This window comes from Apus apus, chromosome 2 (assembly GCF_020740795.1).
Source record: "Apus apus isolate bApuApu2 chromosome 2, bApuApu2.pri.cur, whole genome shotgun sequence".
Taxonomy (NCBI): Eukaryota; Metazoa; Chordata; class Aves; order Apodiformes; family Apodidae; genus Apus; species Apus apus.
This window is the reverse complement of record NC_067283.1, coordinates 9,415,458-9,440,204: the sequence shown is the minus strand read 5'-3', so window position 1 is coordinate 9,440,204 and position 24,747 is coordinate 9,415,458. Positions and strand designations below refer to the sequence as shown.

Here is a 24,747-nt window from a genome sequence, read left to right as displayed (position 1 = left end):
AGTGATCTTAGCTACACTGTTTGAAAGACACACTGAAACAAACCTTAAAGCTGCAGTTTGGCTGACAGAGTGGGAACTTCACAGCTCAAAAACTGAAGTTACAAATCATCCTCAAGCACCAGAATCAGAATCATTTAAGTTGGAAAAGACCTTTAAGATCATTAAGTCCAACTTTTAACTGCCAAATCCACCACTAAACCACATCCCTCAGCATCACATCTACAAGTCTTTTAAATACCTCCATGGACTGTGACTCAATCACTTCCCTGGGCAGCCTGCTCCAACAGTAGTAACTTCCCATAAACAGTTAACATTAGCTTCCTTTTTAGAACCTGTTCTGTACTATCAGTCTTTACCAAGAGAATGCCAGATTTACTGGGGGGAAAAAAAAGGGGAAAAAAAAGAGTGTTTCTGCAAAGTTTCAAGAAAACTCAAATTATTTTATTCACAAAAGCAGAAGTCAATAAAAATATAGATATCCTGACCAGTTTTACAGACCATGTTCATTTCTTCTCTCCTTCACTGACAGGCAAAGCATCATGAAAATAAAATAGTAACAACCATTTACATCACAAACCATTATTAACACAGATTCATGTATATGAGCAAATGTTTTCAAGTTTTTGCATATCATTATAAATACAAAAAAAATTACAGCTCCAACAAAACATTCCAGGACATCCTCATTTTTCCCTTTTTGTTTCTGTGCTGTACCATTTTTCAGTGGTGAAGAGTATGTGCTGTCCCACTGGCATTTAATAAATAGTTTTTGGTTCAAACTGAAAATTAGCATGAGCTCACCGCACTCCTTAAAGTGTTTTCTTTGCATTCCAAACCCCTTTGTAGACCAAATTAGGATGTTTGTGCTAGATTACTAAAGTGATGCCAAAAAAAAGTCTACATTGCTATTAATAGCACCAGGAAGCTCTTTTTTTGTTTTTTTAATAGGGAGCACCTCACACAAAAATAACTGAAGATATCCTTGTTCAAATCAAACTTCTGTTAGCTCAGTGTTTGGGCACGAAACTGGAGCCAAATCTTTCCTCTTTTGAAGACAAATTCTCCCTAGAAATCATGAGTGAGTTTTGTGAGATTTATTCAAGTCTGGCTTTTGGGATCACGATGGAAGACAACTGAGATGAAGGAACAAGGCAAATCTTTTCTGGCTTGCTTTGGTTTGAGTTTTTCTTAATCCAACTAGTAGGGCTAAATGCATCTCTGGAAAAATTCTCATCAAGATACACAGGCCAAGCACTAATTTTATTTTTTTTATTCCACTTTTATGCCTTTTAACTTTGGAGAGATGAAGCATGCGACCTTTTTCCATCAGAAAGATAAACCTTGACAAATTTTTTTTTTTTAAACAGGTTACAAAATTATAGAACAAAAATTATTTGAAAACAAAAACCAAACAGAAAATGCTGCCATTTTTCCAAAAGCAAGTACTGAACCAGGAAGACAAAACATTGAAGTACAGAAACTGACTTTAAGATAGGTGGTCTTGCACAGAAAACAACTCCAAACCCGTAATTATTACTGCCATAATTCTGATGATCAAAACCCACAATAGTATTTCAGGTTACTTGCATACAAAGTGCTTCCTGTCTCTGCCTACCTAAACTCTGGGAGCATCACAACTGGGAGAGAGATTGCTCTTCTTTCAAAAAAGCAGAAAATCCATTTTCATACATGAACAATTGTTGCTATGCAAGAGCTAAAAGAGATCATTTAGATCACCCAGCTCCTCAGGACATGACTAACTATACTTATATTGTTTCTCATACTGCTATCTCCTGTTCCTTAAACTATCCAGCAATAGATCATTGAAAAGCAGGGACTCACGCTTCACCCTGACTATAGGAAAACAGTTGGCAGTCAGATTGGAGCAAACCCCTTGCCAAAGGAGAGCCCTACCCTCCTCTTATTGCAGTCTGGATGCTGAAGGTGGTGTAAGCTGCTGCAGCACAGCTTTTCAGCTGACTCCCTGCAGAGTGACATCTAGGTTACAATCCCACTGACAGGGTATGTCAGAATTTCATACCTAACCTACAGAATACACAAAACAAGATGACCGAGTACTACAGACTGAAGAAATCAAGTCAGAGAATGTTCAGCAAACTCACATTCCCTACTGCCCTTTTCTGCAACTGTGTGATTCTTGCAATTACATGGCTACACCCACCTGCAGCTCACACGTGCCCCCAGCCTGCCCTCTCTGTTAAACTTGCACTCATGGTAACAGACAAGAGTGAGCCCTGTCTCCTTTTACAGCAGCAGAAAGTGTACATTACCAGTCATGATTACTTGGCATGACTCCCACACCAATCTTCAAAATACAAATATTTAATAGAAAAATTTAAATCTGATTTTACAAAATACAGCTAGAGCACTACCCAATGTAGCAAAATAATGGAACTGAAAAATTATTTCAAAATATTTAAAGCATTAGGTCCTAAAATAAATAAGGCTACCTAAAAGAAGTCTTCAGGTTTTGCAATTAGGAGGAGGCAGTTCCACTATTACTGATCTCTTTTTCAACTTCTTTACAAGTTCCATAATTTATGTAGAAAAATATACAAGAAAAGAATCTTGGGATAAAGAATAGGTTGGCTATCTAACATTTAACATAAATAAAAAGCCTAAAGCAAAACCAAAAAGAAAAGGAATTGTTTTATTTCTGTACATCAAGACTACAAATAGTATTTTAACACTTCATTTATTACCCAAATTAAGAAATTATACATTTTTATATGGTTACTAGTAAACATCTTAAAATCACTGTTTCCCCATAGTTAAGAGGATATTGCTGTTTACTGCTTATTAAATATGAAATCCAACAGTTTCCAGTAACAGCACAATATTTTTTTTGCATAAGAGATGAATACAAATTTGTTTTTAAATTCTGATGATTTAAAATAGAAAACTAAAGTTCAGAGGGATGCACTTATGAAGCTTATAGTTTGAACTATAATTCCTTTCTTAAATTGACTGCAGTTTGCATATGAATACCCAACAATGTGCCTACTGCTAGAGGATTGGTTCCTTCCACATAAAAGCCATTTTTTTCCCCCAGATATTAAATTGTATTAAGCAGCATATTCCCACCTACTTTTCTTAGCAGAAATACTGCAGGCAGATGGATATAAAAGCTGTTTAGTCACAAAAAAGAATGAACTTGGCTAATGTCTATGGCATAGATGTGGTATTTAAGATGGAAAGAAATTATAGGGAAAAGGAATGTGAACACCACAGGCTTCAAATATAAAAGATAAAGCCTGATAACTTTGGTTCAAATATTTTTAATAGTTGTCACATGTTTATTTTTTCCAAAGTGATGACTTGTATGTACTGTGTATGCAATAGGAGTCTGATACATTAAAAAAAAAAATCTGTACAGGCACAAAAGACAAACAGAACAGATAAAACATGAATAATCACATCCATTCACAACAGCATTCAAGTGATCATAACACAACCAAAGGCTGAACTTAAAATAATGCGATTTCTCCAAGGTATTTCAGAAAGCACAAATGGAATATTATAAACGTTTTCTCTCAGTGCCTACCACCTTGAGGGAAGGTAGTATAAAACCAAAATCAGTTCTGCAACAACTATGATTTGTAAACAATTCTACAATGTAAGTAAAGATGTTAGGTTATCAGTAATGGGCATTTTCATCCTCTCAGTTCTGGGATATCTGCAAACATCTGCTCCACTTCCATCTAAAAGATTAATTACAGGATGTTAGCCCTGTCTCATCCCAGTGTGCTGCATGGTACACAACTTTATTGCCAGTTTCTGGAATTATTTATGTTTGAACAGCACAAAGCCAAAGCTTCATCTTTGGTTAATTTCACTGAGATGTCTCTGTTCTTTAAATGTGCTCTTTCTTTGCATAAACACAGAAAACAGCCACACTTCACACGGCATTCATTGTTTTGAATCATAAAGCAGTGTCAATGTAATATTAATTAATGAAATCTAACTAAGAAATTGTGTTCAAAAATGACACCTATTTGAGGGCATTTGATAAGACACAAGAGCTGCAGAAACCTAGACAGAATTCCCTTAAAACTGCTCAGGTAAGAGTGCTGCTTATAGAGTAGGCACTGGTTAGTTCCTCTGCAGATCATCCAAATAAGCATCCATTCGACTCAGCTTAATTCAAATCCAGCAGCACATTCAATGGCATAAAGGAGCTTGCTTCGCATAAGATTTTCATCATAAAACTCAGGAAGCTTCAGTAAGTTCATGCAGGTACTGGCAGTAGGCAGCCTGTCTAAATCAGATCCTCCATTGTGAATGCAAAATGCAGGATATAACTCCTGAAAAATGCAACAGAAAAAAAAAACTTTTAAAAAAAGACATACAAACCAAAACCCCAAACAGCTGGCACCGAGTTCTAGAAAATAAATCATTAGATTAAAACCTCTCATAATAACACACTCAAATGGCATTTTCTTTCACTCACAGTGGCCCCAAAAGCACTCTTGACTTGTGTAGTGCTTCCCCTCCCTGTACCCACCAAGATCCATTAATTTGCAAAACAAAAAGCAATTTATTTGGTTCTAAGGAAAAGAATACTCATTTGTTATTGCTCATATGCTCCATTCTGCAAATTCATGCTGCTACAACAACACTGAAACATGAAATGGAAAAAAATAAAAGAGCAGCATGCAAGAAATGTGTTGTTGTCTTTGGGAGAAACAACTGGAATTCACAACTTCAGGAGCTCCTTAAAAAGCCTCTTAAATGCCCGTGGACACTGTTTCTTCTGCAGGAACAGGAAAAGGATGGGTTCCTTCTACACTGAAGCTTTCTGACAGTGAAATACATGCTGAACACCAGCAGTGACAGAGGTAAACAGAAAGGGATGTTCTGTTGTGTTTGAATGACATACACCATTTGTTGCTGTATAATAACACGGCTTCTCCCGACAATTCTACTTTCTAGGTTTGTATTTCCAGGCAGGGAAGGCTTTTTTTTCTGTATACATAAAAATCCCAATAAAGGCAACTGCACTCAAGCTAATGACATGCTATGCTGCTTAAAACATCCCTCTGCTAAGAGTTTAAAAGTATTCCAATTTTATGAAAAAATTTTACACAAGCATTTACTTGTCATGTCATGTTCTGAGGAGAAAGAAGATGAATGAGTGACCCAATCTAATAATAAATTTGATAAAGTTATAGTACTAAATGAATTTCTGTGACAAAGGCAAAAAAATCCCATACAAATAAATGGACAATGATCAAATGTTTACTTTCAGTGTTTTCCTTCTAGAGCTTTAGTTTCTTAGCATACCCTAGATATATAATATATTTTCTGTATCAAGCCATCATTTTCCTTCTCACCACAATATACAATGATGTTTTCCTTGATAAAATCAGTTGTCTAGTACAATGTTAAAAGCATTTCTTGCCCTAAGGGTTTTCTGTCTAAACTGATCTTTCAAGAAGCCTACAATTTATGAATTTCAAGACAAACAGTACTAATTAGTTCAGGGGAACTGTTCATGTGTAAGATTAACCAAGTACTTATGCTACCGTGGCCTAGAACTCTGAATCAAGAGCTACTTTATATTGCCCAAATAAAGATCTAACTTCACTTAAAGATCTTTCTTCACTGAGTGATTATAAAGTCCCTCAGCTGTTACTGGGAGGATACTGATGTGCACAGTGAGTCTTGTAATGATTTGTCAAACCCTGAGTAGTCTTTTGATGTGGTAACTATTGATGAGGAACAGACTTTCAAGACATTTGGTACGTAATATATAATTGTTTTAATAATATCTGATATTTTTTTTCTTCTGAGAAAGAGTGTAGTAAAAAATACATTTATTTGTTACTTCTTAAGCACTGCTTTCGCTGGCAAGGAAGTGTTCATTTTATCAAATGCTTGCCTGAGGTAAAACAGTTCTGATTTTAGAAACTGGAGAAAAAATCCCAGCCCCAAAGGCAAAAGGTCAATGAGATTCTAAGCTAAATTATTGTTCAAATGGAAGCCTTAAAAATATTTCATGGCTAAAACGCTGCATTTTTTAATGTTCCTTTCAAAATGCTAATTGAATTCCCCTACTTTAGCTTTACAAATGGAAAAATGAAGTTCTAAATTGAAATGTCACGCCAAGGGCACCATTTGTTGCATAATTAAATACTGTACAGCGGGAAACTGCAATAGTTTGGAAGTGAAAAGTACCATCAATTTATTATGTGACCTGATTGGAACTTAACAATTTTCAACCACATTTTAATGATTCTTTTTGTCCGTAACAATCACATTTATTAAACTTATTAAAATTTAATTAGCTTTAGTAAATGTTATTCTGAGTCTGAATCTGGCAGTAGGAGTTCCAATTTGTAGATGATGCAAAGTCAGGCTGTGCTTTCTATAAGATATGAATGTCAAGACATTTCTTTATCTTAAATTAGCATACACTAACTTTAAGAAAACATGAAGGTTCCACATCATAAAGTCTACAGGAGGTTTCAGTGAGAACCAGAAATTGTGTTCCCCTCAGGAAAACACACATATTAAAACTGTAAACAAATTCTGAAGACAGCTTGTGTTCATGTCTACCATCAATATAAATAGAGTCAGAGTTATTTGGCTGCAGCTTCACACTCTTCACCTCCACAGCTCTGAACCCCACACTGTCACACACTACCAAGTCATTCCTGCTGATGACAATAACAGTTACCCACTTTTTTTTCTGGCAAACCCCTGGTTTGTCAGTAAATCCGTGTCAATAAGATACTACTGCACCATGGAAGTATTGATCTAACTCCTGCTCAGTGCTGCCCAGCAAAGCAGCAGTAATGCCTTTTAACTCTGCTTTCTGTTGCCAAGACTGTTGCCTGTGGCTGAGCACACAAGTCCACTGTGCAGTGAATTCATCTTTTAACTTACTGCTATCATGCTGAAAATCTGATGACTGTTTTACTTCCATTTTTTCCTAGCCAAGTATGTTAAAGTCAGGTTGTGGCCTATCTCCCAAGCACACAAACTTCAGCCTTCTACATTTGGCTTTTTCTAATGTGTCACTGACAGCCTCAGTATTTTTAGACTTTTGATTCACTTCCTCCATCTCCTCAAATGTCACACTGGCCACCATAAAGCTGTGCAGCTACATCTGCATTTCCTCCTCTCCCCTTTTAATTAAAAAGGATGACAACAAATGGAAACTTTTGTTTACTTTGTTTCCACACAACCCTTTCCTAATTCTCCTTTTCATTACATGAGTGATGTGCCCTGTTCTATCTTGGTCTCATCCCACAGTTTTCTGTTTGTTCTTCCCACTGTCCTAGAAAATCCTTTTAGTTGCTAGAGTTCTGTGCGCTGATGGACTTGGAGAGTTAAAGAGAAATGCTTAAAGGCTTTTAAACAATAAAACATGCAAATAAATCAGTGAATACTCCAGATACAATTCATGCGATTAAATGACTGTTGTCTCCAATTCTGAATCAGATCACCCCAGACACTCTCTACTGTTAAAGGGGATCTGGTGAGTATGTTTTGTGGAGTGTGAGACATAATTAATTTCATCCTGAAGTAGGCATGTGGAACAGTTGGACAAATTAGCGACTGAAAATACCAATTCCTCTCCTAGGTGTCTTTAAAAGAAGTGTAGCTGAGCTGTGGATTCTTGAGAGCGAAGATGAAGAATACGATGCCTATCCACGTGCTAACAGCCTCACACAGCACTTGCTTCAGCAGCTGAAGGGATTATGAAGGGGTGAGGGCTGCACAGGGGGTTACAAAGGGATTGTACCAAAGGAGGTTTAAATGATCACATGCTGCAATGGCAGTGCTGCATACCCAGATCAGCTTACAAGAGGAAAACAGACAAAATGACTGAAGGTGGAAGAGAACGTGAAGTTGCAGCATAAGGGGATAGATGGAAATAAAGGGCCATGCTTCCTTGCAGAATATGGCACTAGAAATAATTCTTCCACTTCAAAATCACTCTGCAGCCAGAAAAAAATAGAAGCTGTTTAAGCTACTGGGAGTATTCTTTCATCACCCCTAGCAACTGATCCCCATCCTACTGTACGACAACCCACATCTGCTTTTATATACTTTAAATCATTCAAGTATCAAAAGCCTGTGTCCGACACCACTGGAGTGTCTTGTTCGTTTTCCAACTCTACCTTTGAAAAAAGTAAATTGTCAAAAGCTTGAATGTTCTAGAATGAATTTTAATTCAATAAAAGAAAACCAGTGATAAGTACTACTAGTATCTAAGTTGTATGTGTGGAAGAGGAATACAGGGATTTTTGTTTCATCTTTTTACTTCTGACATCTTTATCATGTGTCACCCCCAAGACACGTCAAAGGAAAGGGCCCAGTTCCTAAAGCTGAAAAGAAATTCTTCTAGCAGTTGCCTTTCAAGTATTTTTTTTAAATGCTGATAAAAAACCCAACCAAAACCCTCAAAAAAACTGCAACAGAATGAACTTTCACAGTATGATTCAAGAAAAAATTGTGCAGAATTCCAAGCCTGTTGTTTCCACCTCCATGCTATTATGTGTTATCTGAATTCCTTGTTCCTGTATAAAAAGTTAGTATTTGTCCCCGAAATATTTCTATAAATGGGAAAATGTTCATTCAATACCACTTACTTTACAAAACAGCTAATGAACCTTCAGGACTTGCACAATACCTGCATTCATTTCTTATGGGCTCATCTATCTATTTTAACTAAAAAATGTAGGAAATTAGTTACTATCCACTGCTAATTAAATATTGTACCATAGTACCTTATAATACTATGCACATGCACTCAGTTTTGTTTAGCAACAAATCTTATTCTTACTTGTAAGAAAGTGGATGATCCAATGCCTGTATTTGTTCTACATAAGCTCACCTTTGCATTGATTTTACTAAATAGTACAACAGTAAACATGCTGTTGACCACACTACTGAAGGTGACAGTGCTGCTATGAAGCAAATTTTAATGTGTTTTCTTACAGAAAAGCACTGAATATTCCCAAATTTTAGAGGAAATTAAGTCCATGGTCAGTTCTTAGCCAGAATTTTGCAGTCCAGCTGCAACTCATGGGTAGAATATCCCAAGAATTCAACTTCAAAATGTCTTCAACTTGTCTTGGCCTCTCTTTATAGTTTTAAAAGCAGCAGACAAAAGGTTTTCTTCATACTTAAACTTCACTGTAAATAGCTGTCTGAAGATAGTGGGAAAGAATTTAGATATAAAGGGTAAAATGAGCTGTGACTCTATGAGCAGATAATGGTAATTAGAAGGCGACACAATACATCTCCCACCTCAAGCAGTTAATTTAAGAGGTTCAAACTCAACAGCTGCTTTTATATCCTAAATCCTCTTTTGCCCGACTTAAAAGACATTATCCTTAATTCAACTTGTTCCTTGAAACTGGTGGCAATACTGCTTCTGCAGTGAAATGGCAGCAGGAACCTTCCAGGACAAACATTCAGTTCTCTAACCAATGTGTTTTAGGCTTATCAAATTTTGCCGTTAAAATAGAAAACAACAGAACATTTAATAAAATATTTTAAAACTATACTCATTACACATGCAAATACAAACATTGAAGCTGTTTCTGCACAGACTAACACTATTCTCAAATTGTAAATTCCTACAGACAAGAGACGCTTGTCTCATAACCAGTAGTATTTACCTTAAACCCCAGAAGAGGTGGTCGAGAGCAGCTTGTTACAAATTTTAGTAGTTTGCGTTTCTCTTCATCAGTGAAGCTTTCCACAACTCTCCAAAATATTTTAATTACAGGATGGTCTGCTGTGTAGCCACCTATAATGAGATTTAAATTAATTATAGGTAAAGCTTGTCAAGCTGAATCTTAACAGTGTTGGGGAACACTCTCCCTGGGGAGATTATTCCCATGTCTGACTGTTCTCATTGTGTAAAAGTTTCTTCTCATGTCCAGTTGGGATCTGCCCAGGTGTAACTTGCACCCATCCTCATCTTTTCCATGTGACTCGTTGTAAAAAGGGAGTCTCCATCTTCTTGGTAGCCACCCTTTAAGTACTGGAACAAGCATGTAAATAAAACAGCTGTATTTTCCAGCATTTATAAAGTTATGTTGTAATTTTCCCCATCCTTCTGAAATTCAGGCCCTTCTACAGAGTTTGGCCAAAGTTAATGACCCTACAACTATTTTTTAAAAGCTAGGATAAAAAGCAAGTCAGTTTGTTCCTGAAACAGTCATCATACTTTTTTTTTATATAAGTAAAACATACTTACCTGAATAGTTTGTGAAAGATTTAAGGTCATCCAAGCTAATAGGAACCTGGGCACCAGAAATCAGAACCTGACAGTGAAGGAAATTAGACAGTTACAACAGAGGCAAAAATTAGCATTTATTTCTGTTTAAAGCAATTGTTTTCCGCAGTTTTAAGCACAAGTACCTGTATCTCCTGTTGATCAAACATTCGAAGCCATTCAAGATTCACGACATTGGCCAGTCCCTGACGGAAAGCAAGGCAATGCTGCCGAATTTGCTTGTTTAGCCTGTAGTCTGCCACCAGGTGGATGTACGCGATTCGGTTAGCGCTGGTAACAGGGATGTCTTTTCCACCTGGCTTCAGCTCAACCACCTATAAACAACAATGTTCATCATCTCGGTCAACTTTCTGTGTGCTGTAGTTGTAAAATTGAACCGCAAAACATTCTAGTAAGTGATGTATGTATTCCAAGTTTACTAGAATATGCTCAAGAACATTCACCTCAAAATGAGATTATGACAAGTTACAAAGGTAGGGGGGTTTCTGTTTACTCATAAAACAACACTCCATGGCACTCGGTTTTTAGGCCACAGACCTCCAATTGCTAATGCAGCTGAGTGCACAGCCTTGTGGTTTATCACCAGAAAGCAGATTCAGCAAAAATCAGAGTTCTTTTATGCGAAATGGTGTGTAATACTGAATTTGTCATTGTAAATCAGACAGAAACTGAGGTGAAAAACTGCCCCTTCACAAACTGGCTTCCATCTTCACTGATGCTAATAAGTGCCCTGGGGGAGGGAGTAGCCTGTATAAGCACAGAGCTCACACACAGCACTCTCCTTCCACTTGGATTAGGAAAGCTGTGCTCAACTGACTAGGCTCTTCTGTAACTGGTGATTGTGAATTCTGCAGGAACCCATTACAGTAAAGGCAGTGTCCCCTCAAATGTAATTCAGATTCTGATACAAGCCTAATTATAGAATGATAAGCATTCACAATTCCTACAGTTGAAAAGTGAAAATATACACATTCAGCTCTTTCCAGAAAAATAAAAACACAAACAAACAAGCCTAAACCTTGTCTTTTCTACAGAGAAGTTTAACTTCTGTCCTTCAAGAACACCAAGATACCTCAGCATGGAAGAACCTTTAATGAAAAACAAAACAAACTCTAAACAAATACACTGTATTAGCATTAAGATATAATCCAGGATCAACTGTAGTTGCTATTAAAATGCTAAAGACCTTTACACTGTCTACTTGCTACTAAATGAGGTTAATTTAGCTGAGTAGCAACCCAATCAGAAGGCATTATTAAGACCACTAAGAGGAGGATTTAAAAAAACCTGAAAAGCTGAAATACTGTCACCTTGTGAACCCTTCAGAAAGAAGTTTATTTTTCTACACTCTTAGGGAAGGAAATTTTATTATTATTTTTAAGTTGTGTATTTCAGTTTGTGGCAACAATTACAACTTTAGAGGTCAGAGGCTAAAACACAAGAACAGCTTATTCTGTAACATGCTACCTAATAATGTGAGCTGTTCCTGTGCTAAGCAAAATGCAAAGAGGTAAGATTAAAAATTCACAGTGCTTTTGAGCATTCAGATTTTTACTTGATTCATAGCTTTTTAAGGCCAAAAAAGAACATTAATTTGTGTGAATCTGACCTCCCAGATAACACAGCTTAGAGTTTCCTGTATTTAACTCAATAAATCCAGAGATGAGTTAGAGCACATTTTTTAGAGAGACAAGCAATCCTGTTGTAAAGACTCCATGTGATGGAGTATTTACCATTTTCCTTTATAAGGCAGGACAACCTGAATTAAAATAAGTGTTTAAAATATGTCCTACTTCCCACTTTAATCCTCCAGCTGCGAGCTTCTGGATTTTGTTACACCTACCAGAAAAAGCCTTATCAATACACCACCACCTCTGAGTGTAGGTAGTAGTGACTATGCTTAAGTCCTACCCCCTGAACAATTAAGTAAAACGAAGGTGTCAGTTTAGCTGACTCTTCCATTCCCTAAGTACATGAGCTTGCTCCTTTCTCAGTGAGTCCTCTTCAACAAGGACTGTAGACCCAAGACGCAAGACAGATTCCTCTGGGGAGAGAGTCTTCCTCGCAGAGCCTGGCATGCAATGCAGCTGATCAGTCCAGAAGGTACAAGCTCAGTACCTGGTGCCACTGGCTGGTCGGAGAGTGAGGATATTTCTCCTGGTTATAGTAGAACTGTAATAGTTTTTAATATTGTCACTGGAAAGTTAGTCGATAATTGGATTAACCTTATTTCCACTTCAAGTTCAATGGATAAAGTTTGTTCATACCTACTGTTCTTATCTCAGTATTGTCCTATAGCTTAACCAGCACTTTCCTTCCTCAGTTCTACCCATGATGTATTACTTTGGGACAGCAACTTCATTCATCTTGCCAGAGTCTTTTCCACTGAACTAAAATAATACAAGTTCCTTTAACTTCCTCCTATAAAATATCCTTTTACAAAACCTAGCAATATCAGAAAGCTCTCTCTTCAGTAATTAAATTCCTGCCCTCTTTAGTATTACAGGACCAGAGCTACCAGTGATGATCTACATGAACAGAGACTGTTCAGACCTCAACGACTAATACTTTGTTACCTGCCCACTTACAATCGACTCTGTTTTTCAGAACTGCGTAATTACCAGTTCTTTTGCCACTACGTCACAAAATACAGTTCCTCTCTTTGAGGTACAGACACACTGAATTTGGCCATATTAAAGCGTATTTGTATCACCTAACTCACCAAGCTTCCCTTAAGAATATAGACACCAACAAGAAACTCATAGTTATTATTCAATATATGCACAGTCAGTTCTGTGAGCTCTGTATTTACACCAAAGGATGCCTGAACTGATTTCCTCCCAAACACAGCAAAAGGGAACTACTGGCAGGGTGTTCTACAAAACTGCTGTGTTCTGGGATTCATCCCAGCACTAGGTAAAGTAGAACACCTAACCTTCCCTGCAGGTCAGCAAATAGAGATCAGGGCACAGATTAATTTATGCTTATGTTTGCATTATAGAGGTATTGTCTCCACAGTGGTCTAAGGATACTGAGAAAGCTGTATTCTTCATGCAATAAAAGCTATTCTCTCTCCCTATAATGTTATTGCTGCAAATTAGAAAAATAAAGCATTGTACTCTTTCTGACCACTACTTTTAGAAAATGGGGGGGGGGGAATCCTACTTTTCCTATAATTTTTATTAACAAACCTTGATTTCTGATCCAGCAACACTTACATAGCTCCCTCAAATCCTGCAATGCCACAAGAGTACAGCATTCAGTTAACTGAATTCCCTGGGGTTTTCCTGTGACCTAACTACCCATTTTCAGAGTTTGTCAATGTGAGATTAATTCTACCACCATTTTATCAAAGTACTACCACATTCTGAAACACAGGGGCTAATGTAGCAGAAATAATAAATACATTATGCCATAAAGGCCAAGAAGCCTGTAAACCAGAAGACACAAAATGGTAACACTCGTGCTGGCAGTAAAACTATAGTAAATGTAGATGCAGTTCATTTTTTACTCCTTCATTGTTTTTATGGCATTTTGAAGGGACTACTGCAGAATTCCCACTTAATACTAAGTGTCAGGAATGACTGCTGAAGAGTTACTTTTCAAAGAGGCCACAACACAACTTAATGTATCTTAAAAAATTTATCATCTTGCATTTTTATTTTATCCATCCAATTTTTGCCACTAGAGGGTGCAAGATAACAACACAGGTTACACAGCAAGGGCGAGAACAGAAAATTTGCCAAAACGTGCAGATTTGTGTCATCACCTTATTTTCTACTTTGTAGATCTAAGTTTAAAAAAAAAAACAACCTACTACATTTGAACTTGGTTCATTATCAAAGTCACATATTTAGAAGAGAATAAAGGACCTGCCGCCTAGGTATTGTTTTTGTGTCTGAAGGCGTAAGACATATAACCAGTGCAATTTCAAAAAAATACTCCTATAAAGTCAAGAACTCTAACAAACCTGTTTTTAAAACAGATTAAAATATTTTATCTTTTGCACTCTGATCACTTTTATTCACATAGCCTATAAAGTTTTTGTCTATTCTAAAAAAAAGTAGATAACTGTTTTCTTTCTTTCTTTCCCTGTCATCTGCTTTCCAGATGTTCAGGAAGGAGTTCCAGGTAGCAGATTGCATTTGAATGCCTAAGAATGCATTTACCATAAGTGTTATAAATCTGCCTGAGAAGGAACAGCCCCAAATATTTTGCTTTGAAAAATATCCAAAATCATTCATCTAAGCCACTGTATCCTAGTAAAGAAGTTGCCAAAACAGAAACTTTCAGAATTATTTTTAATGCTTCAAAAATTTCTATCAAGTAAATCTAAAAAGGCAAAAACTTTCCTTTAGTGAGTCAACGTATTTTCAGTAGCAGGAAATGCATTCATATCTGTTTAAAAAACCCAAGGTTTTCTCTCATCAAATTCTATACTACATGGAATTCACAGAAACTCCTGCCTTGTATATTAAAGTGCTGTTGTGTGGATTTGTGATTCTAGCCCTTGTTTATGGAATCTTCTGATCATATTCAACTGTTCTGATCCATTTAATCTCAAGAATCTATGTCTGAGTTTGACCATGGACCACCAGAGACTCTCTGAAGTACAGAATCTAACATTTCTGAAAAAGAATGTCTGTATGAATCTTCCTCTATTCCCTTAGGCAGCCACAAAACTCAATTCCCTCATTAAAAAAAAAAAAAAAAGACAGAAATAGATCTGAGGAGTTATTTTCTTGAATTTGTTAACCTTACACTTATTTTAAGGAGCTCATAACCATTTTATTACTTACAATCTAATCTCCAAGATAAAAGGGAAAATCAAATCAATATACACAGCTACTTGAAGACACCTGTAGCTATACACTGACTTTCTTCTGTGACTCTTACTGGCCACCCTTTAATGCAGCAGATCCAAGAGCTGAAATCTAGGCTGGTATCACTGCATTAGACAATTCTTTATCAAAAGCTAAAGCTATTTGGGGTTGGAAGATAAGGTTGATGGCATAGCTACCCTAATTAGTGGGTCTAATGTGCAAATTATTAAGTACCTTTTGCAACTTCTGGTGAATGCACTTTGACAATAGTTTAATGAGACCTAAAAGTACATTACAGGATTGGAATCAATACGCTGATAATAGAATTTCTACCTTCCACTACTACTGAGAGAGGCAATACAGCCCCTTCTGAATGTGCCTTTCATTGCAGATAATGCTTTTGTGCCACAGTTGCTGGATGGACACTGTCATGAGGACAGCTATTTACAATGATAGATTTATGATGCATTTATTGGGCACTAATTTATTAGATGCTAAAGTGGTTGTTTAGCTGAAAACTAGAGATAATGCACATTCAACATATAAAGTGCAAATTAAGCTCTTTTCCCAAAGTGAATTAGCCTTACCTTGACACAATTCATTAGCATGCAATGGTTACACAAGTCAAATACCAACAAAATGTATCTATCCATATGAGGTTTCTTAAGGTAATGAAATAAAGTATAAAAAGTAGCTTCTGGCACTAAAACACAGAAGACAAGTCATGAGAACCAATCAGTTCTGTTGAACTGCGCTGATATGCAGTCTCATTAAAAGGTGGTGAATACTTCACAGGTAGAGTGTTCTCTCTCCAAGTATAAACATAGCAAAACAACATTGGAGTATTTAAATTCTATTTTATTTAGTTACTCAGAAACTATTATATTTAATCTCCCTTTTAAAGTTATGCCAAACAATTAAAATTCAAAAGTCTTGATAATGAGCCACAGCTCTCAGAGAATTTTAAAAAACAAATTAGGCCTCTTGGCAAGAATGCAATTTTACAAGTTTTTGTTGCAGTAGGGGGAGCTGGCAAAATCCATAGCTTGGATCTCCTGTCTTATTTCTAACCTATTTCTCTTTTCTCTGCCCTTCTACTTTACTTGTTGAGGTAAATTTTAACTTGTGTCGCTAATTTTTGAGGACATACAGAGTAGATGTATAAAGTATGGAAACCACAAGCTCTCCAGAAAATATTAGCTTCTTTTCCTTTTTAATTATGAGACTGATCTGGCTTTGTATTAGCTGTGATCAGCAAAACTATGAATTTAAGTGCATTTAAATGAATAGCTTTAGAATACAAACCACAGATTTACACACACACCACCCCTTCAAAAATCCCAGGTTATATTGGAAACTGACATCTTGTGTGTTTTGCAGTGTAGTAACCAAATACATGGATAGCACAGAACTCAATTCTGGATCAGTCACCTATGGCACATACTACAACAGAGCAGGTGCTCTACAGTACAACACTGGACAACAGAGTAGGTGCTCTAAAAACCTGCTTTCTGATACATGCCTTTATTTCAAGCGTATGAGTGTTTTTCTAAAGACGGTGCATGTCAAGTTTTCGTACATGGAGCATAATCCATGGGAAAAAATGACATGTTTAATATGAAACATTACTTATATAGACAACTGTTGACTATCCCCCTCAGCATGATTCAGAAACCCCAAATCTGAAGACACCATTTTAAAATTGTGATGCAATCCAAGTTTTAGCATCTTCCAAAATTACAGGAAATGGATGACACGAGAGTAAAGACAACGTCCAGGCCTGATGCTGTTAAAGAAGAAGTCTTGGACATCAAGCTTGTTCCGATTTAAGCAGCAGTAGAGAACCCAACCTAACACCGTCCAGAACTAGCTACTGCATCACAGGGGGACTGCTGCTTCTGGGAGATTCAATGAGTCCCAGGCTTCCCTGCCCACCAGGCAAACTAAGAGCACTGCTTACTCCCTTTTATATCCCTAGTTCTTCCACAAGAAACAAGGCTGAATTCAGATGCTGCCGCATGTCAGTCTGGCCAGGTTTATTTTTCTGATCCAATTATTAACTAAGCACTATCACCAAGAGTAAACAAACCGTAAGTAATATACAGTATCCTCAAAAATGAAAGAGGAAGCATGACAAAATACTTTAACTAAGGAGGTTAATTTATTAGCACATAAAGGCACACTTTTCAAGGTCTAGTGACATTTATTTTCTACTATGAGCATAAGTGATCTCAGTACTCACAAAAGAGCAAATAAAAGCCATAATCAAATTATATAGTACAACTGCGTTAAAAACTCATACATAAGAACATAACTGGCCCTAACTAACTGCTTTTTAGTAGCACTGAACACCCATTTCTCCTGACTCACCTGATGTCTTACCCCTGTCTAACTTCAGGCTCTCTACTTTGAAAATGATGGCTGCAGGAGACAATGTATCTCACAATAACGGGTCATCACTATTGAAAACCATTTTGATTTCTAACTCTGATTACAAAGCCAGGCAGTACATGTATAGTTTACATACCATCTAACTTTTGCAATATGAAAAAACATAAAATATTTTGTTCAAGAAATTACCACAGGCAATAGAACTTTTAATGTATAATCACTGTAGTTTAGTACTTAAAATACCAGACCTTTAAGTCACCATCAAAAGTTGTTATTTTAAGTACTACATTAGTTACTGTCTACTCCAAATATCAAATCGGAATCCCTATTATGCCTTACAATACACAGCATATTTATCAGTTATTTCATATCACTTTTAAATAAAAAAAATCATTAGTAGGTGTAGCAATGATTCATCAGTCAGACAAGAAACAAACAACAAAAAAACCAAAAGCCATTCTTACCTGTGCTTCCCCAAGGTCATTATTTACCACAGTGAAGTTTAGTCCAAGTTCTTCCACATCCCCTTCATAGCTCTTGAGAAAAAGCAAATTTTTATACATTTCTGGATCTAACGAAGCTAAATGATGAATGTCAACATCAGCACTTGTTCCGAGCAATTTTGAGAGGAAAAAACTAGCAAATGGCAGCTCCACCAGCATATTTTCATAAAGAGCCTGAAAAAGCAATTAAAAGCACATTAGATTTTGCTGTTGCACATGCAGGCATTCTGAAGGCTACTGTCTATTTCTCAACTTCTTGGTAATTCTTGATTTGGTGCCTGAATAAGATCATCTGTTATGACAACAGCCCAGATTATTGCATTGATTTAAAGACATTAATTCTAAGTTTGAAATTTTAATATTCTTGTGAAAATACCAAGCTCCCAAATTTTACAAATAAATTATGTGGTGATTTAAAAAGTAAGGTCACTGCCTATCAGTGACTAAACTTCTTGTCTGAGGTATGATAGCAATCAAGAAGTGTATCAATTGCGTAGATTTACTTGCGTAGGTAAGTAAAGCAAAGTTTGCTAAACAACAATGCAACTGTAGGAAGAACATCTTCCAAAACAGTTAGCATCTCCACCGCCACTAGCACTGCCACAAACAATACTCTTCTGTTTATATCAGCTGCTACATGTAGCCCCTTTAAAATAACAGTAACATCAGTGCATTTTATCTAATCCAAATAAACTCCTTCTCTTGCATGTTACATAGATTCCTTGCTGCATACTTTTGGTGAATTATACTGCTTAATGGCATCATCAAACCTTCCTGATTTCCAAGCTGACAGCTTACTAGTTATGACTATTTTATGTCCAATCCCTCCTACATCTGACACTCTTACACCTCTCAAAGGGTGAACCAAGACTGAGCCTGACCTAGATACGCAGCACTCATGAAAAATGTAGTTTTTCTGTAAACCGAAGAGTCCTCAAGAATTTTCCAAAATGCACAGAACTCCAGCAACACCACCTTGCTAGAAAGAGCCAGGATGATACTACAGAAAGCCTACATGAATAAAGGAAATATAAAAGACCACAGCCTTTAAAAAAACATGCCTGAAAGGTGCCGTCTGTGCACAGCCTTTCCCACTGCCCAGTCTGTTTGCCACACTGGCACCCTGAACAATGAGAATCAAATCTTCACAGTATCATTAATATTACTACCAGGCTGACAAGAAAAGGCATCATCAACATCACTGTTTATTCTCTTTTAACTCTTCAAGAGGAGTGTTTTGGCATTACTTAATTCCTTCATAATCTGCTGTAAACTTAGAAGAAGAAGCACAATGAGCAAAAAAGTAAAAAGAAGAATAAATGTAGCTGTAATCATTCAATGATGTTCCAAGAAAGATATTACGAAAAACACACAATTCCTTAAACTTCTGAAAGAACATTTCTATGAGGTGAGTTAAACCTTGCAGAAAGAATTGAGAATAACGAGTTCAAAGCCAAAGGGTGCATTATATTTAGAGCTGTATGATTTATTCAAGGTGTAGAAGTCGAAATCCTCATTTGTATAGTTGACTTTAAAAGCAAACTAGAGGGATAAATCATTAATTTGCAATGTATAAGGTCAGTGTTTGCTGTTCCTGCATTAGTAACAATAAAGCCATTGTAATTCCTTAAATATATCAAAGCTACCCGAATTTAAAATGGAATTCCATCTATGACTCATAAAATGTAAATGCAGAGGTGTAATTTTTTATACAAGGCAGGTTTAAGCCTTTAGAGCATTTAATATACAAGGACTAATAAATGATAGCACTAAAAACTATGATCACATCAGCTAAATGGATTATAAATTAAATTTCCATAATGTATGCAACTGAAATACAAATGTAGACATAAATCAAGGTATTTTCTAAACACAGGTTAATTACACAAATTCAAAACCTGTCTATTTTTTATGCAAAGTAATCCACTTAGCATTTTTCAAATTGGTCTTAAGACTTAGCCACTTGCAACACTTGATCCTAGAAGCCTATCAATAATTCCTTGTCAGGAAAAAACAGCAATAGGTATATTGAAGAAACTTGTATGTTATTTTTCAAGTGTCTGTCTTTTATGAGTGTTTATTGCTAGAAATTGTGCCAAAATGATTTGAAATAGAAAGGATTAATTATAGTAGAAGCTTTTTAATATAAGTGAGTGCAGCTGCAATGCAATTAATGCAAATTGTGACGCTATCAGGAAAATAAATGTGAACAACATCACTGGCTATTTCTGTTTGCTGCCAAATAACTTCAGTAATTTACTACATTAAGAATCAATAAAAAAATAATGCATTTCAAATGCATCACTATTAATCTTCAGGTAGTTCCAAAGTGAACATTTATAACTTCATCTAAAAACTATATAAAGCATTTTTAAATAAACTAAATTGTCCAACTTGAGAATAACTTTAATTACTCATTCTTCTCTTAGCTAAGTGATTGCAATATCAAAAACAAAGTATTTTTGGAAACAAGACAAAGAGTAGTGTTTTAATTAGTTTGAAAGTCAGGCTATTCTAATAAAGTTTAATAAAAATTCACTAAAACTCTGGCAAATAAATAATTATAGACTTGGTCTTTGTTTTATTTCTCAGAGCTGCTGCGAAGTGCTGTGTGCAACTGAATAGGACTAAATAAACGGAAACTTTGTTTTTCAGTTTCTATCTAACTTCCCATTTTCTCAGTCAGCATAAACTGATCAAACTACCTGCTGCTGACCAAAGATGATTCCACGCATTCCTGTCAGAGCAGTGAAACAAATTAGCTTCCTGATTCAACTGGGTTTGTTTGCAAATAGAGTAAGTTGCATAGCAGAGGCTACATGGGCATTACAACTTGCTGAATAAGGTTCAAATTTGGTAGATTATTTATGTTGTGCATTGTCTGGGGTGTTGGGTTTTGGGATTGGGGGATGGGGTGGGTGTTGGTGGACTCGGCACAGAACCTGTTTGAAGTTGAGCTTTCTTTCAAATCAGAATCAGATTTAGCTCACAGCTATGGCTGAAACTGGGTAGGCACAGCAAGACCATTTGTGTAAATGGGAGCATAACTTTAGAGCAGGCAGCTGCCTGCGGAACCCCACCATGATAGGTATTTCTCTTACTGCATATCATCTAATGGCCAGAAGGGGAGATGATTAACTCCTTCCCTCTTTTCCATTAGTGAATTGTCTTGGGGAACTGTAAGCTACCTGATTTTAAGCTTAGTTTTCTGCCCACTGAACTCTCTGAACTGGTCTGCAACATCAACATGAAGGAAGCCAGAGCCCAGCGGCAGTGACAGGAAAGGGAATGGTGATCACTTCTTTCAGAGGTCACCAGCTGTCAGATTAATTAGCTGCAATATGAAGCTGCACCATTAGAATATATTTACAGATACTTTAATACACCTCGGTCTGCCTCCTCCAAAAGCTGGGAGTATTAGCATGTCACTGTCACAAAAGTTCTATTTGCATATGCAAGACTGTGACAAGAGGCTAGTCTGAAGCAGAGACAGGGATGTCTACATCAAGGACAATCACACAAGCACTGTAATGCTTGTAGGGTGACGCAGTAGCTTAAAGGTTTTGCCTGCTGAAAGGGCCAACGTGGATTTCCCAGCACTATTTCAAACTCATGTAGATTAGGGATGCTCATGTTAGGCAAAGTTTAGACATCTCTGGATAACCATTAAAGTAACTTAAAAGCCCCAGAAACAACTAAACAAAACAAAGCAAACAAATCTAGTTTTTGGTAACATTATTTCTGGTACTCTTCACCTCACTGATTTGCCAAGTATCTCACAATGCCTTGCTAGTCCTTTCGTTTCTTAATAAATAAATTATTAAAATAAGTTTTACTTGGTTAAAAGGCCGAGAGCAATTATTTCACTCTTCATAATTCATAGTTATTTCACTATTCATAAATGTCCCCCTTCCCGTGTGTGTGATGCCTGTAGGACACACCAGAAGAGAAAGAGAAGGCCTAGTGTGGTTAATAGCTTTGACTTTGCTCACAAAGCATGTGAGTGTGAAGTTCTGTTCTCTCTCTTTTAAAAAATATTACCTACTTGTGATTACAATATAGTTCAACTATGAACTAGCATCATGAACTAGCTACAAAAGCCTTTACTCAATTCAGCAACAAGGATCACAACTTGGTCATCTAAAGTGAAAAATGTAATGTTTGGATACTTATGAATATACTAAGCACCTGTGATGTGGAGGGACAAGTTCTTCACAGCCAGCAACTTGCAAAAAACAGGTATGCAAGTAGTAGCTTTAATATATTACAGAAGAAATAACTCATCTGGAAGGACAGTTGTTTACAGTACATAGTAAGAAACGGAGAAAGATAACAGTTCTCTAGGCAAGGAGAGCTTCTATCTTGTTTTCAACACAATGAGAATATCTGACTAGGACTATACATAGTAACTACCATACTATCATTAAGCTCAACATGGTCACACAAGGTACTCTTCAGGTACTGAGATTTGACCTCAAGATTTAGGAAACAGCTCTTCAGAAAAGACTTCCTGACATCTTTTAAAACTGGACAAAATTTAAGCTAGTCTAGTGATTTCAGACAAACTAGCTATATACAATAGAGGTTACATGAGCATTACAACATGCAAATAAAGTCCAAATTGTGTAAACAAGCTCACAGATGAAACAACTAAGCCTCCCTGACTGTGGGGCAGCTTTAGTGCCTTTACTTAACACTTTCAGGTCTACAACTAATTATCGACTTTATTATTTCTATTAAAATATTTATTAACAAAAATAATTCATCAGTCATTGCTCCTACTTTCCATTAATCCTTTGTAAACCAGAATTGTATTTTAAAACCTAAACAATGCTGAAGTCACAGCCGTAGAAAGACACATGGCTTATGGGCTGATGCAGTAAATCACTGGGCTTAAATTCAGCTATTTCCCTAATTAGCCCCCAAGACCATAACCCTTTCTATTTCAGTCATTTTAAGCAGTTACTATTAAATAATACTTAGCACTTACAGACTGTAATAGATCTTCAAAGCTGTACAGAATCATTAATAAAAATGATAGAAAAATAGCAAAACCATTAGAACTTCCTTCTACCTTATTATTTATATCCTAGAAATACCTCATCACACTTATAAAGCCGTTGGGGCCAGCAAAGCCTTTTCTACCCTAATAAAAAAGACAAAACAAAAAATATAAGTTACATTAAAATTAGCACGTAATTTTGAAGCATTTTTAAAGCTACCATTTATAAATTTTAAGATAATTTCTTACATATATACTTATTAATGTGCTTTAAAGTGAGCAAAAGCAATTTGATATTGTTTCTAATGCCACTACAGTAAAATAAAACTAGTTCTATCAGGTGTGTGCTACAATGCGACATGTCTGCTACTTGGCAGTTTTAAGTCACTATTTCTCAGTTCTCTGAGCAATACAATAGCTGAGACCTCTGGATGCATTCGTATCCCAGAATAGTCATGGTTGGAAAGGACCTCTGAGATCACAGAGTCTAACCATAAAAAAAAACACAAAACAAAACAACAATAAACCCAAGCAAAAACAAAACTACCACTGAAGAAAAACACACAGAGAACCTTGGCCACTAGAGCATGCCTTTCAGCCACTAGAGCATGCCCTGAAGTTCCTCTTCTACACATCTCTTGAATACATCAAGGATGGTGACTCCATCACTTCCCTGGGCAGACTGTTCCAGTGCCTAACCACTCTTTCAGTAAATAAATTCTTCCCAATATCCAATCTAGACCTCCCCTGCTACAGCTTGAGGTCATTTCCTCTGGTCCTGTCACTTGGAAGAAGAGGACAACATCCATCTCCCTACAACTCCTTTCAGGTAGTTGTAGAGGGCAATGAGGTCTCCCCTCAGCCTCCTCTTCTCCAAACTAAACATCCTCAGTTCCCTCAGCCGCTCCTCGTATGACTTGTTCTCTAGATCCTTCACCAGCTTGGTGGCTCTTCTCCGGACACACTCCACACAGTGTCCTTCCTGTAGTGAAAATCTGGTCAATTGTCTTCACTATATGACTGCAAAAATCTGAGCAGATACCAGATGCCTTTTCTGTCTTTTAAAAAAGGAAGAGTCCAACATTTCACCGCTACATGCCTGTTATTAGGCTTCTGAAAATGCTTTATTAACAGCACTTGCAACAGTGCTAGTATCCTCAGATTTTAATTTTTTTTTTTCAGGAAAAATAAACCCTTTTGTAAATTGGTTTCACTTCTGATTTCTCACTCCTTGGGAACTTAAAATGTCAGTAAGTTTAAGTTCATAGAAGTTCCAGAGATCTAGCGTAGCAACGACTCAGATGTGAGGGGCCTGCCTGTCACATTTGCTGCAGTCAGTAAAACACCTGGAACAGGTTGCAGGTCTGTTTTAAGCACAAAATGATCTCACGACTGACTCAGGAACACATCACCATAAAAATGTAGGGATCCATTTCCAAAGACTCCATTGGATTATATCAAGTGACCTTGAGTTAATTTTTAATTTAAAAATGCAAAGTTGTGCTAGAATTTTTCTTCTAAGAATTCAGGATGTATTTTATTACAAGAGTCTTTTTTATCAAAATAGAGTGCTTCAGAAATGTTGGTACTTGCAGAAAAGCACCATTTCATCAGCTCAGTACTTACTTCCCCTTTTGATAGGAAGTTACCTCTGTAACTTGCACCACATAGGATATAAATTTCTATCAATGTCATTTGGCTGGGACAGCAGAGGAAACGACTAGAGATACCTTTGGAGGCACTGCATAA

At 36.6% G+C, this 24,747-nt stretch overlaps 1 protein-coding gene across 3 annotated transcripts in view; it reads right to left on the bottom strand.

The window, feature by feature from the left end:
* Positions 1–419: 419 nt before the first annotated feature.
* Positions 420–24,747, bottom strand: part of UBE3C (ubiquitin protein ligase E3C) — a 78,643-nt gene continuing 54,315 nt past the window's right edge. For all 3 annotated transcript variants that reach the window (XM_051609354.1, XM_051609355.1, XM_051609356.1), the window contains 5 exons: positions 17,958–18,170; positions 10,405–10,593; positions 10,241–10,307; positions 9,657–9,787; positions 420–4,325 (listed from right to left, as the gene is read on the bottom strand). In XM_051609354.1, coding sequence (XP_051465314.1) covers positions 4,155–4,325; positions 9,657–9,787; positions 10,241–10,307; positions 10,405–10,593; positions 17,958–18,170 — 771 coding nt within the window. In that variant the 3' untranslated portion in view covers positions 420–4,154. The remainder of the gene's footprint in view (positions 4,326–9,656; positions 9,788–10,240; positions 10,308–10,404; positions 10,594–17,957; positions 18,171–24,747) is intronic.